The 19,653-nt window shown below is 43.1% G+C and overlaps 1 protein-coding gene across 1 annotated transcript; it reads left to right on the forward strand.

Moving 5' to 3' along the window:
* The first annotated feature begins 227 nt into the window (after window positions 1–227).
* On the forward strand, window positions 228–7,636 carry LOC147693468 (olfactory receptor 52N4-like). Its single transcript, XM_086936004.1, has 2 exons — window positions 228–1,147; window positions 7,570–7,636. The coding sequence occupies exons 1-2, from the start codon at window positions 228–230 to the stop codon at window positions 7,634–7,636; spliced, it is 987 nt and encodes a 328-aa protein (XP_086792130.1).
* Window positions 7,637–19,653: the final 12,017 nt, after the last annotated feature.

Raw genomic sequence — 19,653 nt, forward strand, 5'->3', positions numbered from 1 at the left:
TCTGCTTTTTTGTTCAGAGATAATTCATTAGATTAACTTTATTGGTTTTGTAAATGATTTTCGATACCATATAAATACCTTGATGGTGTACATATTTTTTTAACTCTGATTTCCTGTATTTGCAAACAATGGAGTTTAAACTGGATAATACAACTAATTATATGCACTTTTTCCTAACAGGAAAGAGGATCCTTCGTAATACTAGTGTGATCATCTGAGAACCACTAATGACAACCAATGAAAGCAAGGTACTATATTCCACATTCATCCTGACTGGAATTCCTGGGCTGGAAACACAACAGATATGGATCTCTATTCCTTTTTGCTGTATATATCTTCTAGCTCTTCTGGGAAATTCTATCCTTCTCTATGTCCTACAAGCATACTCAGGATTTCACGAGCCCATGTATTATTTTCTTTCTCTGCTGGCAATCACTGACATAATCTTAACAACCTCTATCGTACCTAAAATGCTATGCATCTTCTGGTTCAATGCTGGTGAAATTCACCTGGACTCCTGCCTGACTCAGATGTTTTTCTTGCATTCTTTCTCAATTGTGGAGTCGGGAATCTTGGTAGCCATGGCTTTTGATCGCTATGTTGCCATCTGCAACCCCTTGAGATATGTCATCGTCCTAACAGGTCCCGTCATCTCCACAGCAGGGCTCTGTATTCTTATCAGAGCCACAGTCCTCTTTATTCCTCACTTGGTGGTCATGAAGCAATTGCCCTACTGTCAGGCAAACTTGATTCATCACACATACTGCGAGTTCATGGCTATAGTAAAGAAGGCCTGCAGGGACACCTCAGTACTTAGAGCATATAGTTTGAGTGTAGCACTAGTAACAGGTGGATTAGATTGTATATGTGTTGTTATTTCCTATACATTGATCCTGAAGGTTGTTTCCAGCCACTCAACCACGAAGGCTGGCCTCAAAGCGTTTAGCACATGTGCTCCTCATTTTTGTATCATCCTGGTATTTTACACAACATCCGTATTCTCCTTCTTGACACACAGGTTTGGTCATGCAATTGCTCCAGCGCTTCATATTATTGTGGCCAATATGTATCCTCTAGTTCCTCCTTTTATAAACCCAATCATTTATGGACTAAGAACTAAACAAATCAGGGTCAAGCTACTCCAGATGCTATTCTGAAAGGCAAGGAGGAAAATGAAGATATTTCAAGAGCCTGAGACCCACTGAATCCACATTTACTTGTCATCGACAAGGCAAACACATCCCATACTAGTGGAAGAAGTGATGCACGTGACCCAAATCTTTTGAACATCTTGCCAATCATAAAGTGACTGAATGCCAAACTTTTTCAAATGTGTTGTGCTGCTGATGAATACTGCTGTGTTAAAGATCCCCCCATATTTTTACCCGTGCTACCTTTCAGACCACCGAGCTACATCTGCCTACAATTAAGGATCTCAGTATCCTCTTAAGCAACTATCAATAGTTGAATATGGGCACCCTACTAAAATCCCATGAACACACGCAGAATATATGTTCCATTCCATACAATCAATAAATGTATTTTCTGCTATCATCTTTAACACATTAGTTGCTGAGGCTTTCACACCCCAATTGTTTTTTTCTTTTACCATTTAAGGTACATTGGGTCAGATGTCAGCCTTCGGTCCTCACAGACCGGGCTGCTAAAAGTACCCAGAATTTCGAAAGCTCGCATGGGAGGCAGGTCCTTCAGATACCTTGCCCCCAAATGTTGGAATAATCTGCCACTGGAACTTCGGCTTGAATCTTCCGAAACCCAGTTTAGGAAAAAACTTAAAACTTATCTGTTTCAGTAGGTAGCTTGGTTGGGAGGAGGGGGGACAGTTACTCCACTTGCCATAGCGCGGGGACACGCCAGTGGCGTAACCAGGCGCTTAATAAATCTCCAATAATAATAATAATGTAGGAAGGCAAATACCGGTCGGTAACGGCTGATTTCGGCCGTTACCGACCGGCATATGAAGATGGAGATGTAGGGGCATGTTAAAATACAGAATCGGTAATTTTACTGAATCGGTAATTTTACCGATTCTGTAAAATACCGAATCGGTAAAATTACCGATTCTGTATTTTGACATGTAGGTAGCACTGCAATCAATGCTACAGGGGTTTAAGAATTCGTTATTTACCACCAACTAGAAGTTGGTGGTAAATAATGAAAACCCTTTAAAAAGCATTTTTTTTGCTTTTTAAACAGTGCCATGTTGCAGACATACATGCCCTCAGGGCATGTATGTCTGCAACATGTGCACCCATGCACAATTGAGGGGTGCAACTGGGTGTCAAAGTGACACCCTGTCACCCTTCAATGTTTCCCCCAATTACTGATTCGGTATTTACCGATTCGGTAATTGACATTCATTCCTATGGGCCTCCAGGCCCATAGGAAGGAATGTCAATTACCGAATCGGTAAATACCGATTCGGTAATTACCGAATCATGCCGATTCGGTAATGAAATCGGTAAATTTACCTAAATCCCGATTGCCAGTTATTAAATACCGAATCGGTATGATTCAGTATTTAAGAATCGGTAATCTGGGATTACCTACATCTGGCCCCAGGTGCCTACCACTTCATCATTTTTTTTTTCAATATAAGGTAATGATGGCAATTTTTGGGGCTTTTTTCTCCAACATCCTCTCTGAAAATAGCTTAGCTTTTTATATTCCCATTGAAGGAAATGAGAAAATAGCCCCCAGTATTACGGATTTATTAAAAAGAATGTTAATGGTAAAGATGTGCTATGCATGAGAGTGAATGTTTACTTTTTGTTTCTAAACATAATATCAATGAAATATGTTCTGTGCTAAGATCATCCCAACTAGCAGGAACAACCAGAGCTGCATTAAAAAATATTTTTACCATACCAAAGTTTGGGCATTATTCAGAGGTTGTCAATTTTCCTAATTTTGCGTGAATCCGGGGGTGATCCTGAAAAGCTATACATTTTTGAAAAGTAGACACATTTTGAATTCAGCAAGGGGTAATTTGTATAGTTCCCTCGAGGGTTTTCCAAACAAAAACTCATGGCTGAAATAAAAAATAAAGCAAATGAGTAGGAAAAAACAGAAATCTGAACAACATTTTCATGTGTTACTTCTTGTTATGATGGCCTATTCACAAAAGCATTATTCTGTTTTGTATGATAGACCCTTACGGTTGTGAATATAAATTGGCTTTGCAGGTTCTCCAAAACATATGATACACAGAGCCAACAAATGAGCTGCACCTTACAATTATTTTTCATTTTGTAAAGTTTATACTGCAATACACATGATAAAATGTAAATAGTAAACAATGGGTATGAGGGGCAGCAAGTACTTCTGAAATGTACATGAGAATCTGAGGGCCTCATTTAATACTTTTTGGAGTAGGGCAGCACTGCAAGTTTCCTTGCTGCACTGCCCTGCATCAAAACGAAAGGGCAGGATCGTGCAGTATTAACAAAATATGGCATATTCCTGTGAACATTCTGTGTGTGAGGCAAAATGCAGCACATTTTGAAAGAGGAAAAGACGAGGAGAAATAACGTTATTACTCCTCAATACACCTCCCATTGGGAGGAGCAATGTTTTGACGTAATCCCAGGTTTAGAGGTCCTTGTGAATCTGGGAATGTGTTAAAAGCCATGGGCGCTGAGGTGGATGTGCCGACTTGAAGTGGAGTAGGGCAATACAGTGGTTTACGCTACTTTCCTTTAATTCATAGCTATGATTCCACGCAAAGCCAAGCCATGTGGCTTTGCGTCACCGCAAAGGTATGGCTGCGACCCCTGCACCACTAGAGCATTATAAAAAGTGTTGCTCTGGCATCGCAGGCCTCTTGTGACTGAGGCCCTGAGTGTAGGAACAGTGGTTGTTAGTACACCCATGAATTTGTAGGTACTAATACTAAGAATCATGTGTTCAGTGAGCATTTTGGTAAATGTTTTCTTACTTGCACACTTGCTTACATTTTAAAGTCATAAGTGCAGAGAAATTCAATTGGCAATAATGAATATTCTATCATTCTTTGTTCCGCTAAATACAGTACTGCAGTTGTGTGGGTGGGCCTAGAACCTAGGACAAGTAAGGGGCCCAAACTGCAACATGGACAGATCAAACCATTCCACTCAAACATGACCCTCTTTTTACAGTGGGTAGCCGTGGATTTTGAGCCTGCCCTTTGCTGCCAGCCAGAGAAGCCTTTCAAACCTAGACATTTCTAAAAACTATACAACCAGGGGAGTCCACGATGTCATGACTTGCATGGCTCAAAAAATGTTTTTTTTACCCAACTTTGGCTAAAGATAAACATTTTCATCAACTTTCAGTAAGGGATCATTTTAGAATCTGTAAAGATCCACAAACTTCCAAACACTGACCCAGCATTCCCACATGTCTCCCAATAAAACCACTATGACACATGTGTGGGTGAGCCAAGCCCCCATGACTGGAAAGGGCCCAAAATGTAACATGTATAAATCAAATTATTTTCCATGCAAAACCAGTGCCTTTTATGGTCTGGCTTATCAGCGTAGCTGTTGCCTGGCATTTATCTGAGAATCGCCAGGAAAGAGAATTTGGCTCTACCCACATGTTGGGAGTCAAGTTTCCATGATTTGATTGGATAGACTTTTTTTTTTGCCTTGAAAAGAGTGCTTCTATTCCACTTAAATTGGCTGCTTGAGGGTTTCTCCTTACCTGACATGGCTTTTTCATCCAAACGCGATGGCTGATATAGGCCTTGCATGTGACAACAAAGCATTGCATGCTGGAATTTGTAGTCCCAACAACAGGGGTTCAGACTCTTCTTTCAACCCAGGACATGCTGAAACAGACTACAGTCTACGTGATGAGCATAGATAGTGGTGTCTTGCACCAGGAGGTGCAACACATGTTTGTGCCATGAGATGACACCGTGTTCAAAGATGATTGTGAACATTCCCTCAACCTCTCTCTCTTCTCTCCCCCTTTTATTTACTCCTCCCTTTCTTACATCTATTTCATTTGTCACATTTAAAACATATTTTCTCCATTCCTATATATGTTTCTCCACCTTGACCTCATTTTCTTCTTCTCTTACCCTTTCTCCTTTTTCAGTTTTTTCATTCCATTTCTCATCTCTTTCTCTCTTCTCCTTGTGTGTCTCTCTGTCTCTTAGCACCACTCTCATCTGTATGTTTCAGTCTCATTTCCACTGTTCACCTCTCCCCCAATCTCTCCCCAAATAGCTGTCATCTCTGTCATTTACTTAACTCTCCTGGCAGAAGTTGTTATGTTCCTTTTGTCATGTGACCTCATTACAGTCAACTAACCAGGTACAGGAACTAAAGTTCTTTCCTCAGGTAACGGATAATGTTGGAGGCAGAAAGCCAAGATGGGAGATGCATGCTGCTAGATTAGAGGAGATCACACAAAGTCATAATGAAAACATTTGAGACGATGTAAGTCAAAGTTCCTGTTGTCACACACAGGACCAGCAACACAACCGATCAATAAGCTAAATCACAACACTGAATATAAAATTATACAAAATATATCGCTCTTCATCTTATTCAAGCGAGATAGCTCAGTGAGCCAAGCACTCCAACGCAGAAGTGTGACCTGAGCATTTAAAGTTCAGATCCTGGCAGGATCACTTTAGCCTTTCATCAATCCAAGGTCAATAAATTGAGTAGCAATAAAATGGTATGTTATATACAATGCTCAGAAACAGAAACACTATAGTATACCCTACCAAATGGATTGTACCACTTACTCTTTTTTAAACGGCTGTGATTTTGCTGGTAAATGTAATGTAATGTAATGTGTACTTATATATCGCACTGCAATCCATCGGGTATCCTGGAGCTAAAGAGACAGAAAAGACATCTATAACAGAGACAAGTGGGCATTAAACTCTGGGATAGATGAAGGTTTTTATTTTCTTTCGGAACTGCAAAAGATCTTTCATCTGCCGCAACTCCATGGGCAGTTTGTTCCAGAGTCTAGCAGCAGCAACACTGAAAGCTTGCCCCCCCATTTTAGCTCTTCTGACCAAAGGTGCTTTCACCCAATTAGCGGAGGAGGACCGAAGACAATGGGTGGGGACATACCAGCTAAATTTGTTCTGCAATGGTATAGGTCCCTAACCGTGCAGTCCCTTGAACACGACACAGAGGGATTTGAAGTGAATCCTCTGCAAAATAGGGAGCCAGTGCAGCTCTGCAAGGGCCTGAGAGGAGGATTATTGGCGAGGGCGCATCAAAGCCAACTTGGCAGTCGTATTCTGGATTCGCTGTAGTCTCCCAATTAAATACTAAGGAGACTCAAGCAGAAAGGAGTTGCAATAGTCCAGCCTGCTCATAATCACACTCCTTACTACCAAAGAGTGTGAATTTGCAGGGAGCAGGGGGGGGACTTTCCAAAGGGACCTGATAAGGGAAAAGCAACTCCCCACAGTCTTATTAACTTGAGTTTCCAAGGTTAGCTTCTCATTAAAACAGATTCCAAGATTGCGATCCGACTTAGATGGTACCAACAGAGGATTAGCAGGGATAGGCCAGAAGTTGGATGGGAGGGGGTAGGGCACTCTCCCCCCCTCAATACAGGGAATCTCTGTTTTATCTGCAATAAATTGCAGAAAGTTGTTCCTCAGCCAGTGAACCACATTCTGCAAGCAAGCATGGAAATTCTCCAGTGTGGATGACTTCTCCCTCCAGAGAAAGAATCAACTGGGTATCATCTGCGTAGTTTATCAGGCCTATGCCGTGAGATTTAATGAGGGGACGCATATAGGCATTAAATGGAATAGGGATGATTGCAGAGCCCTGCAGCACACCATGGTGGATCTTGGTAAACTTGGACTGAAAAGAAGGAAGAGCCACCGCCTGACATCTGTCAGACAGATAGGAATGGAGTCATTTCTGTGCCAGGCCAACTACCCCCATTCCTTCCAATCATTCCAGGAGAACCTTGTGATTTTGACTGTGTTGAATGCAGCAGACAGGTCTAACAGGATCAAAATGGCATGTTGACCCTTGTCTGCATGCAAACGAAGATCGTCCAACACAGTCAACAGGGCAGTCTCCGTCCCATGGCCCAGGCAGAAGCCGAATTGTAAATCATCCAGTATATCATTTGCCTCCAGGAACTGGGAGAGTGCCCTGCTAACTAGGCACTCAATGATCTTCACCGGATATGGAAGGAGTGAGATAGGCCTGTAGTTCGTGAGGCAGGCTGGGTCAAGCGTAGATTTTTTCAATAAGGGAGAAACAACCGCTTGCTTCCAGCAGTAGGGGACCACCCCGCTACACAAGGATTGATTACATAGCTGCCTTAACAAAGGAAACTGTTCAAAACCTACCGCTTTCCAGACACTGTGGGGAAGAGGGTCCAATGATGAACCAGAGGAAACCCCAGAGCTGTTTGATCAAAAACCTGCACGGAAGAAATGTCAGTGATCTAGAAGAGGCTTCTGAACCGAGTCTTTCCTTATCACCCTCCAGTCCTCCTGCCTCTGCTGTGGGGGGCCAATAGCCCCATCAACTGTGTTATCCCCTTCTAGTCCTTCAATCATTTTTGCAGATTTTATTATCAAAAAAGGCATCCAGGCTATAGCAGAGTTACTGCATGGGGAGAACCTTATTTTTAGTGCAAGCGGGGCTAGCAATATCATTCATTATATTAAAAACGCTCTTGGAACTATAAGGGGCCCTCAGGATTATGTCTGCAAAAATCTCAGCTTTAGTAGAGGCAATATTTTGCTTATAACTAAGATTTTCTCTTTCCAGATAGCTGTATCAGTATCAGAATACCCCTTCCTCCACCTTCGTTCTGCTTGTCTACAGCCAAGTTTTAGCTTTTGCAAATCAACATTATACCAGGGCGCTGAGGTTTTGTCTACTTTTTGACCATCTTTCGAGGGGCAAGCTGGTCAAGTTGGTCCCTAATGTGAGAGCAGAAGGTGGCATAGTTATCGTCCGCCTGTTTCCGAGGATCAAAGAAGCTTTCAAGGTGGAATACTGGGTAAGCACTGGCTTTCCTCAGAAGACGTTTCTAGTCCCTGCTAAGAAAGCATCTTGTTTCTTTTGTAGAAGGGTCTTTCTGCTTGATGTTAAATACATCAAATGTAATCAGATGATGATCGGACCAGACGACTGGTAGAACATTCACCACTTCCAGTGAGTCTTCCCTAGCAAAAATCAGGTCCAAAATATGCCCCCGTATGTGTAGATTATACCAACCATTGTGGACGAGACAGGTCCATACATGCTTGTAGGAGATTATTGTACCCTGGGCCCATGGTCCTGTTAGCCCATAAGTTAAGATCCCCTAATATAAGGAGTCTGGCATGTGAGAGAGCCATATTACTAAATACATCAATCGGTTTTTCTGTTGCCTCAACTGGCTCAGTTAATGGAAATATGTGATAAGGCACCTGCCTGCCATTGGCAGATCCTGATTTTATTTAAATAGTTCATGGGAGGAGGTGGAGTTGGGTGAATGCAAGGCAGTTGGCCATATGGCATGGCCACAGGCTAGATCCTCCAGTTAACTATGGCTGTGGACAACCGAAAGTGGTTCTATTAAAGTATGGTATTTATATATTACTTTACGTTAAAACAATTAAATTCACTGAAACAAACAAAAGTTGCAGGGGCATCATAGCTTGGTTGATGTTTTGCCTACACAAAACAATAGAAATTTATCAGTTATGGTAATGCTTATCTCAAGAAACTACCATTTTTGCCCTAAGGGGAAGGTGAGGTTCTCTTAGGTTCTTCACAGCCACTCACAAAACCAGTCACACAGCTACACAGCTACTAAGCACCTAAGCGCCCACTCACAGACCCATACAGCCACTCACACACCCAGTTACCAACCCATACAGCTACTCACACACACACCCACAGACCTATACAGCCACTCACACACCCACTCATAGATCCATAAAACCACAATAATCTTAGTTTTTTTCAGTGAATTTTGCAGACTTTTTAATTCTATTTCCTAATTTTAATGTCCCTGTAACCTTTATGTTTTTAGTGAATTTTTAAGGTTTTTTTTCAATTTTATTTCCTAACTGTAATTTTTGACAGTGTTTATGTGAGTGGCTGTATAAGTCATAGAGTGGGTGTGTGAGTGTTTGGGTACGTGAGTGGATGAGTCAGTGTCTGTTTGGGTCTGAGAGTTAGTGCATAAGTCTCTGAGTGGGGATGTGTGAGTGTCTGAGTGGGTGAGTAAGTTAGTGCGTAAGTCTCCCAGTGGGTTTATGATTGGGTGTGTAAATGTCTGAGTGGGTTTGTGAGTGTTTGCATGAGTGCCTAAGTGGATCAGTAAGTGAGTCATGAGTCTCTGATTGGGTCTGTGAGTAGGTGTGTGAGAGTCTGAGTGGGTCCTTGAGTGACAGTGTGAGTGTCAGAGAGAGTCTGTGAGTAAAGGCAAGAGTGTCTGAGTGGGTCTTTGAATGGGTGTATGAGTGTCTGATTTAGTCTCTCAGTTGTTGTGTGAGTGTCTTAATGTGCCTGTGAGTGGATGAATAATTCCCTTGGGTGAGTAAGTGGATATGTGAGTGTCTGAGTGTCTTTGTGAGTGGGTGAGTGAGTCTGAGTGGGTTTATGAGTGGGTGAGGGAGTGTCTAAGCGGTTCTGTGAATGTGTGTGTTATTGTCTGAGTGGGTCTGTGACTGGGTGCATGAGTCTATCATTGGGTTTGTGAGTGGGTGTGTGAGTCTTTGAGTGGGTCTGTGACTGTGTGCATGAGTCTCTCATTTGGTCTGTGAGTGGGTATGTTTGTCTCTTAGCAAGTCTGTGAGTGGGTGCACACATGTCTGCATGGGTCTGAAAACATGTGTGTGAGTATCTGAGTGGGTCTGTGAGTGAGTACATGAGTCTCTCAGTGGGTCTGTGATTGTGGGTGTGTGAGTGTCTTAATGGGTCTGTGAGTGGCTGCATAAGTCCCTAAGGGGGTAAGTGAGTGAGTGAGTGAGTTTCCGAGTTCTGAGTGGGTCAGTGAGTGGGTGTGTATATGTCTGAGTGGGTCTGTGAATGGGTGCATGAGTGAGTGGGTTTGTGATCAGTGCATGAGTCTCTGAGGGGGTCTGTGAGTTGGTGTGTGAATCTCTCAGTTGGTCTGTGAGTAAGTGTATGGATGCCTTAGTGGGTCTGTGCTTGAGTACATGAGTCTGTGAGTGGGTGCGTGAGTCCCTGAGTGGGTACATTAGTCTCTGAGTAGATCTTTGAGTGGGTTAATGAATTTTGTGCAATGTTACACTGGGGGCCACCCTGAGCATCACAACTTAAAATGGCACCCTCAACCTTCTGTTCAGATTGAAGCCAGCCAATCACAGTATTCCTGTTGGCATGTGCATTCGTGATTCATACCGAAGTGGTCGCAAATTTGCCGTAACGCTAGGTATACAAATTAGAGTGTCATTTAATATCTCATATACTGAACGGATTTACACATTTGAGCTGTCATCAGTGATGTCATCAGTGAGGTCACTGACCATGTCATGAATGTTGTAATTTGTGACGTCATCAGCAGTGCATTGTGGGGACGTGAGTTATAGTTAGCTCAACTAACTATATCAGCCAAATTTCTCTGGTTTTGTACAAGTAACATTTCCAACTAACTATAGCTTCACTGAAATCTACAGTTTGTTCAGTTAATTTCAAAGGTTTTTTAAATGCTAATTTCTAACTATAACGTCCCTGAAACCTATGATTTTTTTCACTGAATTTCTAAAGTTTTTTAAATGCTAATTTCTAACTATGCCTACAGAGGCAGGACATGTGCAGAAAGAGGAAGAAAGGTGCAGAAAGAAGCAAGAGATAGGCAGAAAGAACCATCAGAGGTGCAGAAAAAGGCCTTGTTGCCCTGAGGACCCCCTAACTTTCTGCTCACTGGTACTGGTGGTAACTTACTCTGACTGACCCTGGGCTTTGCTTAATCAGGCCCAGAGCCAGTTCTATGCTGAAAGACACTTAGAATACAGTGAAAACACCTACATAAACTAGGGTACACTATGGTTGGGGTACCCCTGTGATTGGCATGAACTCCCCTGTAAGGCCCTAGTACATGATAGGGCAGGGGGATTAAAACGACCTCAAAGTCCCTAGCATATAATAGGGCATGGCAGTTTAGAGGCGAGCAGCCCTTTTCTGCACATGCATGTGTGCACTGCTGAGGTAGCTCGGTATGTGGAGAAAGAGGGAAGAGTGATGCAGAAAGAAGCAAGAGAAGTGCAGAAAGAAGCAAGAGAAGTACAGAAAGAAGCATCAGATGTGCAGAGCGAGAGAAGAGGGGTGCAGAAAGAGGCTAGAAATGTGCAGAAAGAAGCAACAGAGGTGCGGAAAGAGGCAAGAGAAGTTCAGAAAGAGGCAGCAGAGGTACAGAAGGAGACAAGAAAAGTATATAAAGAGGCAAGAGAGTTGCAGAAACAGGCAAAAGAGGTGCACAAAGAGGGAACAGGGGTACACACTGAGGCAAATGAAGTACAAAAAGAACCAACAGAGTTGTAGAAAGAGGCAAGAGGAGTGCAGAAAGAGGCAAGAGAGGAGCAGAAAGAGGCAAGAGAGGTACACACAGAGACAAGATGGGTACAGAAATTTGCAAGAGAGGTGCAGAAAGAAGCAAGAGAAGTGCAGAAAGAAGGAACAGATGTGCAGAAAGATGCAAAAGGGGTGCAGAAAGAAGAAAGAGAAGTACAGAAAGAGGCAAGAAGGGTGCAGACAGAGGCACGAGGGGTGCAGACATTTGCAAGGGAGGTACAGAAAGAAGCAAAAGAAGTGTAGAAAGAAGCAATAGAGGTATAAAAAGAGGCAAGAGGGTTGCGGAAAGAAGCAAGAAAAGTGCAGAAAGAAGGAATAGAGGTGTAGAAAGAGGCAAGAAGGGGCATACAGAGGCAAGAGAGATATAGAAAGAGGGGAGAGGGGTGCAGACATTTACAAGACAGGTGCAGAAAGAAACAAGAGCAGTACAGAAACTACCAGGAGAGGTGAAGAAACAGGTAAGAGGGGTATGGAAAGAGGCAAGAGGGGTACAGAAATTTGCAAGAGAGGTGCAGAAAGAGGCAAAAGGGTTGCAGACACAGGGAACAAGTGGGCAGACTGAGACAAGAGAGGTGCAGAAAGAGGGAAGAGTGGTGCAGAAAAAGGCAAGAAGGATTCATAAATTCGGAACAGAGGTGCAGAAAGAAGCAAGAGCAGTGCAGAAAGAACCAAAAGAGGTGCAGAAAGAGGCAAGAGAATTGCTGAAAGAAGCAACAGAGGTATGGCAAGAAGCAAGAGAAATGCAGAAAATGTCAAGACAACTGCAGAGAGGGGCAAGAACGATGCAAAAAAGGGAAGAAGGGTACAGAGAGAAAGAAAAGAAGTGCAGAAATGAGGAACAGAGGTGCAGAAAGAGGGAAGAGGGGGTGCAGAAAAAGGCATGAGGGGTACAGAAAGAAGCAAGAGATGTGCAGAAAGAAACAAAAGAAGTGCAGAAAAAGGAACGGAGGTGCAGAAAGAGGCAACAGGGGTGCATAAAGAGGCAGAAGGGATGCAGAAAGAGGGAAGAGGGGTGTAGAAAGAGGCAAGTGTGTGTAGAAAGAAGCAAGAGAGCTGTAGAAAGAAACAAAAGAAGTACAGAAAGAAGGAACAGAGGTGTAGAGAGAGGCAAGTAATATGCAGAAAGAGGGAAAAGGGGTACAGAAAGAGGCACAAAGGGTACAGAAAGAAGCAAGAGAAGTACAGAAAGAAGCAACAGAGGTGCAGAAAGAGGGAAGATGGGTGCAGAAAGGGGCAAGAGAGGTGTAGAAAGAAGCAACAGAGGCGCAGAAAGAGGCAAGAGAAGTTCAGAAAGGGGCAGCAGAGGAAGGAAAGAGGAAGGAAAAGTATAGAAAGAGGCAAGATAATTGCAGAAACAGGCAAAAAAGGTGCACAGAGAGGGAACAGGGGTGCACACAAAGGTGAGAGAAGAACAGAAAGAACCAACAGAGGTATGGAAAGAGGCATGAGGGGTGCATAAAGATGCAGGAGAGGAGCAAAAAGATACAAGAGAGGTCCACACAGAGGCAAAGGGGTGCAGAAATTTGCAAGGGAGTTACAGAAAGAAGCAAGAGAAGTGCAGAAAGAAGCAACAGAGGTGCAGAAAGAGGCAAGAGGGGTGCAGAAAGAAGCAATTGAAGTGCAGAAAGAAGAAACAGAGGTGCAGAAAGAGGTGAGAAGAGTGCAGAAGGAGGCAAGCAAAGTGCAGAAAGAGGGAACAGGGGTACAGAAAGAGGCAAGAGGGGTGCAGAAATTTGCAAGACAGGTGCAGAAAGAAATGAGAGCAGTACAGAAACTACTAACCACGGCGCCCGACTACCGGTGGCACTGGGTCTGTCTGGGTCCTGGAGCATTGGAGGCTACAGCTGTTGCCACTTCCTCCTCCAGGACCACAAGCCGGTGATATTTGGCCCTGATGGCCTTCAGCTTCCTTTGATGGGTCCTGGCTGCAACCTTCTGCCTGTTGGGTTGTGAGGATCATGGCTTGTCAGGAGTATCAAGAAAGAAAAAAGACAAATTGTACCCAATACTCTTAGCAAAATAATAACATATCAAATTATAGAGTGACACAGTAGCACCAGTAGTTCATAACATTTGCTGGTATCCTCGATGCGTCGGCTCATTCAATTTTGATGTGATTAGAGTTTCAGGCATTAAACACTATAGAGTATACAAAAAAGTATTCTTCTCTCTCTTGTTTTGCTGAATTAATGTAAGCATGTCAGTTCAGCTTGTGAACTAGACAGACATATTCACATTGCATCACTTTGCTACTGTCTGCAGGAGGGGCAGCTGTACTAGTCAATTATCTCTTTTCCTATCATGGCCATGCTCTGTTAAATGCCTCAATTTCACCCTGACTACAACAAGGCAGATTAATAGTTACTAACATATGAATTATATGTGCCACACGAGGTACTACTATTGTAACCATGCAGCTGATAGGCTACCCATGGCTATCACTGGCAAAATGCCATGGGTAGGGACTCAGAGGGAGGTGATTGCTGATGTTGGGTGGATACATAATATATGTTGTGCTTGTAAACTACTGTTAGTCAAGGCAGTAGTCTTATTTGTATTCCTGTAGTTCCCTCCACTTATCATTCCATCGTTTTTCTAGTATTTTTATTCTTCGCCCTTGGCGTTGCTACTAAGTCAAGATTTACATTCTCTTCATCCAGTCTTCACCTATAAACACCATCCGTCCATCCAAATGTGGCACCCTTTCTCAACAAATCTTTCACCAACACACATTTGTCATTTAACCATACATGCATCCTCTCTTTGACCCATCGTGCCCCCCGTAGGATCCCTTTCACCCAAACACTTTCACCCACCCACCTAGACATACTTTCACCTTTTATTCATCCTTCACTCACCCATGCATCCTTCAGCCACCTATATGCATGCTTTCACCCACGCATCCTTCTATGCCAGTCATATTAGATTTCACCCATCCTTCTTCCATCTATCCTTCCTTCCCATTTCCATCAACCCGTCAAGGTCTGACTCTTCACGAACCTTTGTCTGCTGAGTTGAAGATAGAAGTCATTACTTACTTAACGCCCACTCTATATGCTAAGTAAAGAGGGATGGCTTCAACTGTTCACAAGTCTCAACAGTACAGTGTACACTCTTGCAGCAAGAATGTAAATTGTCAAAAAGGAAGCAATATGACTTAGCACTGCCCACCATTGCCATTGGCTCAATCCCTGAAGCTGCTGCGTCTGCTTCCTGGATGGTGCTGCTATCACTGCTGGCCCCGGCACTGGTGGTCGGTGCAACTAGAAAAAGCATTCCACATTTTTTAGATGCCAGATATGCCTCCCCTCAATTCATTTTCTTCTGTTGCAATATTTAAAATACATATACCACACACATCAATACAATTCAGATACAGACAGAATGTTCTATCAAAAATATCCGGTTGTGCATTTTGCTTGTGGTAATTTTTGAAAAGCCTCTCAAGATGACAACCTGTAAAGGATTGCACTGAGTAAAATAGGAGTGACCAATTTGATGGGCATAAGGTCTTCTTGGTTGGCAAATGCAATGGGGCCGTCCTTCTCTTCCTCCTCATACTTCCTTCCAGTCATGGTGCACGGTAATCATTTTACCATCATCTTTGGCTATTAATACTAGGCCTAGATAAGAAGAATGCAAAAACAGCCGTTGATGGACAGAATGTAGAGCAATTTCATCCATCCATCCCAGGACAGAGATCTGGGCCTAAATCCATCATTTTTTTGTTTACCATGCCATTCCAGTTTGAACCCAGCCATATGCAAACCAGTCTTGACCCTGTGCCTCATGGGAACAGTCCAGCACAATCTGCCAAACCAGGTCCTCCCTGGACTTGAAACAAGCATCCTAGGACCGGTTTCGGGGTATCACCCCTCTTCAGCCAGGATAGCTTGATTCCAGTGGCATGGAGAGCACGGGGCCCACGTCTGGGCATAAGATAGATAAGAAGAAGACACAACTTTGGGGTGTCCAACATGACCATGGCCACTCTCTCGTTTTACTGATTGAGCATGAGAAAGTAAAAGAAAACTTTCTTATCTCAACAAATATGCGTAGAATTCCTTACTTGGGCATGCAATCTGCATGGCAGAGTAGTAGTACTAGTACTAGTAGTAGTAAGCGACCATGAGCAATGGGTTTTCTGAGTCTTATAGTACCATCCCTTGGCAGTCGACTAAATATATAAGGGGAGAGGGAAAGCTGACTGAAAACCCAGAAGAAAGGAAGCTACAGACAGACTAGTACAGACAGAGACAATTTGAGGTAAAATACAGGCACTTTGAAAAATAAAAATAACTTAGTACATAGGATAAAGCAGAGATAACAAGATTTTAGAAATAGATAGATCAATGAGAATTTGGGAAAATATTAAATTTGGAAACAGGTAAACATAAATAGTTCAAAATAAGGAGCAGTAAAAGTTAGGGAACTATATATTAATATGAACAAGGGGAGGGGACCAGGAGAGCCATCGAATGAGGAGCGTTCTTCACTCTGTGAGGCACCTCCAGCTCCTGCACTGCCTCGGACTACCTCTTGTTCCTGGATGCTGATGGAAGACGTAATTAAAGAGACAAACAATGATTTGTGGTAAATGAATAATCTCTGCAAAAAAGATTTTTGACAGGAAACTGGAATTGCAATAACATTGAACTTCCCTAAATCAGATCGACTAATAGTAGATTTATATCTCGGACCATGCTATCTATTTATTCCACTTTTCCTTAACCTAACTAGCCCGCCTATTTCAAAGACTTTGGAATTACTAATACATTGCAACAGATTATGTTTGCTTCTAATTGCCAATCAATCTCAATCCTCCTTGATAGGCCAATTAACTATGTCTGAATTTTGTCTTTAAATGCATAGTTGGAAGCATGCATACACCAACTTGGTTGGTTGGTTGGTTGTCACTGTACAAGCTACAAAAAAGGTTTAAAGAACTGAAGTGAGAGGACACCGGGAGCTAATTTACTAATAATAACTAACACTATCTTAGTGACAGGACAAAGGAAAGGAGTCTCTCTCTGGTCTGCATTACCTATGTTTTTACATAATCATCCCCAGAAAGGGCAAAGTCGCTAAGAGGTATGATTAGTTAGCTCCGAGCACCGGTCTAGAATAATGATCACATATTATAAGATTTGTAAACATAACTTACCTGCATGTGAGCAGCATGCTTGCTATTTGGGATAAAAATATTAGCAATAACGTAGAACACACAAATAATAATAATATTAATAATTAGCTGCTCATCAGGCACTGCAAACTCAACTCCCAGCAGGTCCCGCAGGTCCTGCTCTTGGTCCAGGATGTCGGACCACCAGTGCGTCAGCTGATTGTTAGAGCTCCAGACTGCAGAGCAGAGATACACTGCCCAGCGCATCCTCACACAGTGCTGCTGGCGCTCCCGGAGCCTGTACCCAACCTAGGCCTGAAACTTGCTTCGAGGGTGGAAGGGAGTTGATGATGTACGGAAAAAAAAACTGCAACAGTTTATGGACAGAATGCTGAATGATTCAAACATTCTCCCCCAGTCAAGAGATCTGGGTCAAATCCATTGTTCTTTTGCCCACTGCACCACCCCAGTTCGGACCCAACCATATGGAAATCAGTCTTGACCCTGTGCCTCATGAGAACTTTCCAGACCGAACTGCCAAACCAGGTCCTCCCTGGACCGGAAACAAGCATCCTGGGACCAGTTTCGGGGTAATCCACCCTTTTATCAGCCAGGATAGCTTGAATCCAGTGGAATAGTGAGCAAGGGACCCACGTCTAGGCATACCCATCCCACTTAGGGCGAAAAGTGTAACAGCAACAAATGATGGACGGGAAGCTGAATGAATCAAACATTCTCCCCCAGTCAGGAGAACTGGGTTACATCCGTTGTTATGTTGCCCACCACGCCACCCCAGTTCTGATCCATCCAAATGCAAATCAGTCTTGACCCTGTGCCTCAAGGGAAAGGTCCAGACCGAACTGCCAAGCCAGGTCCTCCCCGTACCGGAAACAGGCATCCTGGGACCGGTTTCAGGTTATGTTACCCTCCATAAGCCAGGCTAGCTTGAATATAGTGGCACAGAGAGCAAGGGACCCACCACTGGGCATACCCATCCCACATTTAGGATGAAAAGTGTAACTACAACCAATGATGGACGGAATTCTGAATGAGCCAAACATTCTCCTCCAGTCAAGAGATCTGGGTTAAATCCATTGTTGTTTTGCCCACTACGCCACCCACGTTTCGACCCATCCATATGCAAATCAGTCTTGGCCTTGTGCCTCATAAGAACAGTCCAGACTGAACTGCCAAGCCAGGTCCTCCCTGGACCAGAAACAGGCGTCCAAGAAATTTTACCACCTCCACCTCTGAAAAAAAGGCCCAAGGCTGGCCACTTCCAGGCGTGGCCTTCCGCAAGGAAGGCGGCTGTTTGTTGCTTTTTTCGGAGCACGCTTCTCTGACATGATGCCTGGGGGGGTGAAAAATAAAATTTAGAAAGTATTAAAACATTACATGAAGAAGAGGGAAGGAAGTTAAAAAAATAGGAAGGTAGTAGAGAGAAAAACAATACAAAACTCACAAAAAAAATTGAAAAAATGCAAAATGCACACTTAGGAAGACAGAGGGAAAAGCAATAAATAAAAAAGATGAGAAAAAAAGTTTCGGGAAAAAATGATTGAAAAGATTAGGAAGGATTCCAAAAGTAGGCCCCAGTACCATAACTGAGAAAGAAACACGATGACCATGCCCATGAGTGACCATGCAATATAGTTTGTGCAATATTTCCCACCTGAACACGCAATCAGTGCTACCGTACGATGGACATGTCATGCGAAAGGACAGGACATGCAACTCCAACCCTCTCACGGAACACCACATACCGCAGAATTTTTTTACTGCTTCGCCGAGTTCCACATGGCATGGCTACGCAAGCTCCGCCCAGGCTTAGTTGTAATGAAGCACTTTGTGCATCAAACAGGCTATCTTTAAACAAATCCTTGCTTTGAGCAAGATCCAATTGAGGCCATTTAGATCTGGTGTGATGTCATCATGTTTTCTTGATTCTGTGAGGAGTCTGGCAGCTGAGTTCAGAGTAGCCCTTAAAGGGGACAGCCTAGCTTTGGATAGGCCTGCCTGGGTCACAATCATGTAATGTAAACAGGAGACAACTAGGGTTTGGACTGCTAGCTGCATGTCATTAGGAGGCAGGAATGGTTTGATTTTCCTTAATGTGTTGAGATGGTGATTGGATCCTCTAATTGTGTGCACTGAGGTCTTGCACATTCAGGTGTTTGTCCAGAGTTACACCTAATAATTTAGTGGAGTCAACAACATGTGGAGCGCATTTGAGAGCTGTTAGTTGTTTGAGCCAATCTTGAATGGGGGCAGACTCAGTGTGAGGGGTAATAAGGTGGAATTCTGTCTTGAGTGTATTTAGCATAAGGTGATTATGAGTTGACCAATATTGGGTTTTCAGAAGTGCACAGTTAAGAGTTTTTATTCTATCCGGTGAGGACATTTTCAAGTACAATTGAGTATCATCGATGTACATGTGATATTGTATATTTAAGCAGTTCAGAATTTCAGTGAGAGGTTTAATGAACAAGTTGAAAAGCATTGGTGAGAGTACGGATCCTTGTGGCACTCCAATTGAGACTAGCACACTGTTAGAAAGGGAATGGTTGACTTTGTTTCTTTGTGTTCTATTATGCAGGAATGAGGCTAACCAAGTAAAAACTAGAACCGTTAATCCCATCCTTCTTTCAAGTAGATCAATCTTGTTGTCATGTTTGACCGTGTCAATCGCAGAGGATTGATCAAGAAGTGTAAGTAGGCAAGGTTTGTTCTGGTCAAGAAGTCTCAGGTCATCAACAATATGTGTTAGAGCAGATTCAGTACGGTGTCCCAATCTGAAGCCCAATTGGGTATTTGTCAAGGAGCTGAAACTGTTCAATGTGAGTTTTGTGTGCACGGATTTCTCAAGTAGTTTGGCTAAAGTCATGGTATTAGAAATTTGTCAGAATTTGTAAGGATCAGATATTCCTGCATTTGACTTCTTTGGGATGGGGTGACTTGTCCTATCTTGAGGAAATGAGAAATCATGCCCTTCAC

The sequence above is a fragment of the Lissotriton vulgaris genome, chromosome 8 (genome assembly GCF_964263255.1).
Source record: "Lissotriton vulgaris chromosome 8, aLisVul1.2, whole genome shotgun sequence".
Lineage (NCBI taxonomy): Eukaryota > Metazoa > Chordata > Amphibia > Caudata > Salamandridae > Lissotriton > Lissotriton vulgaris.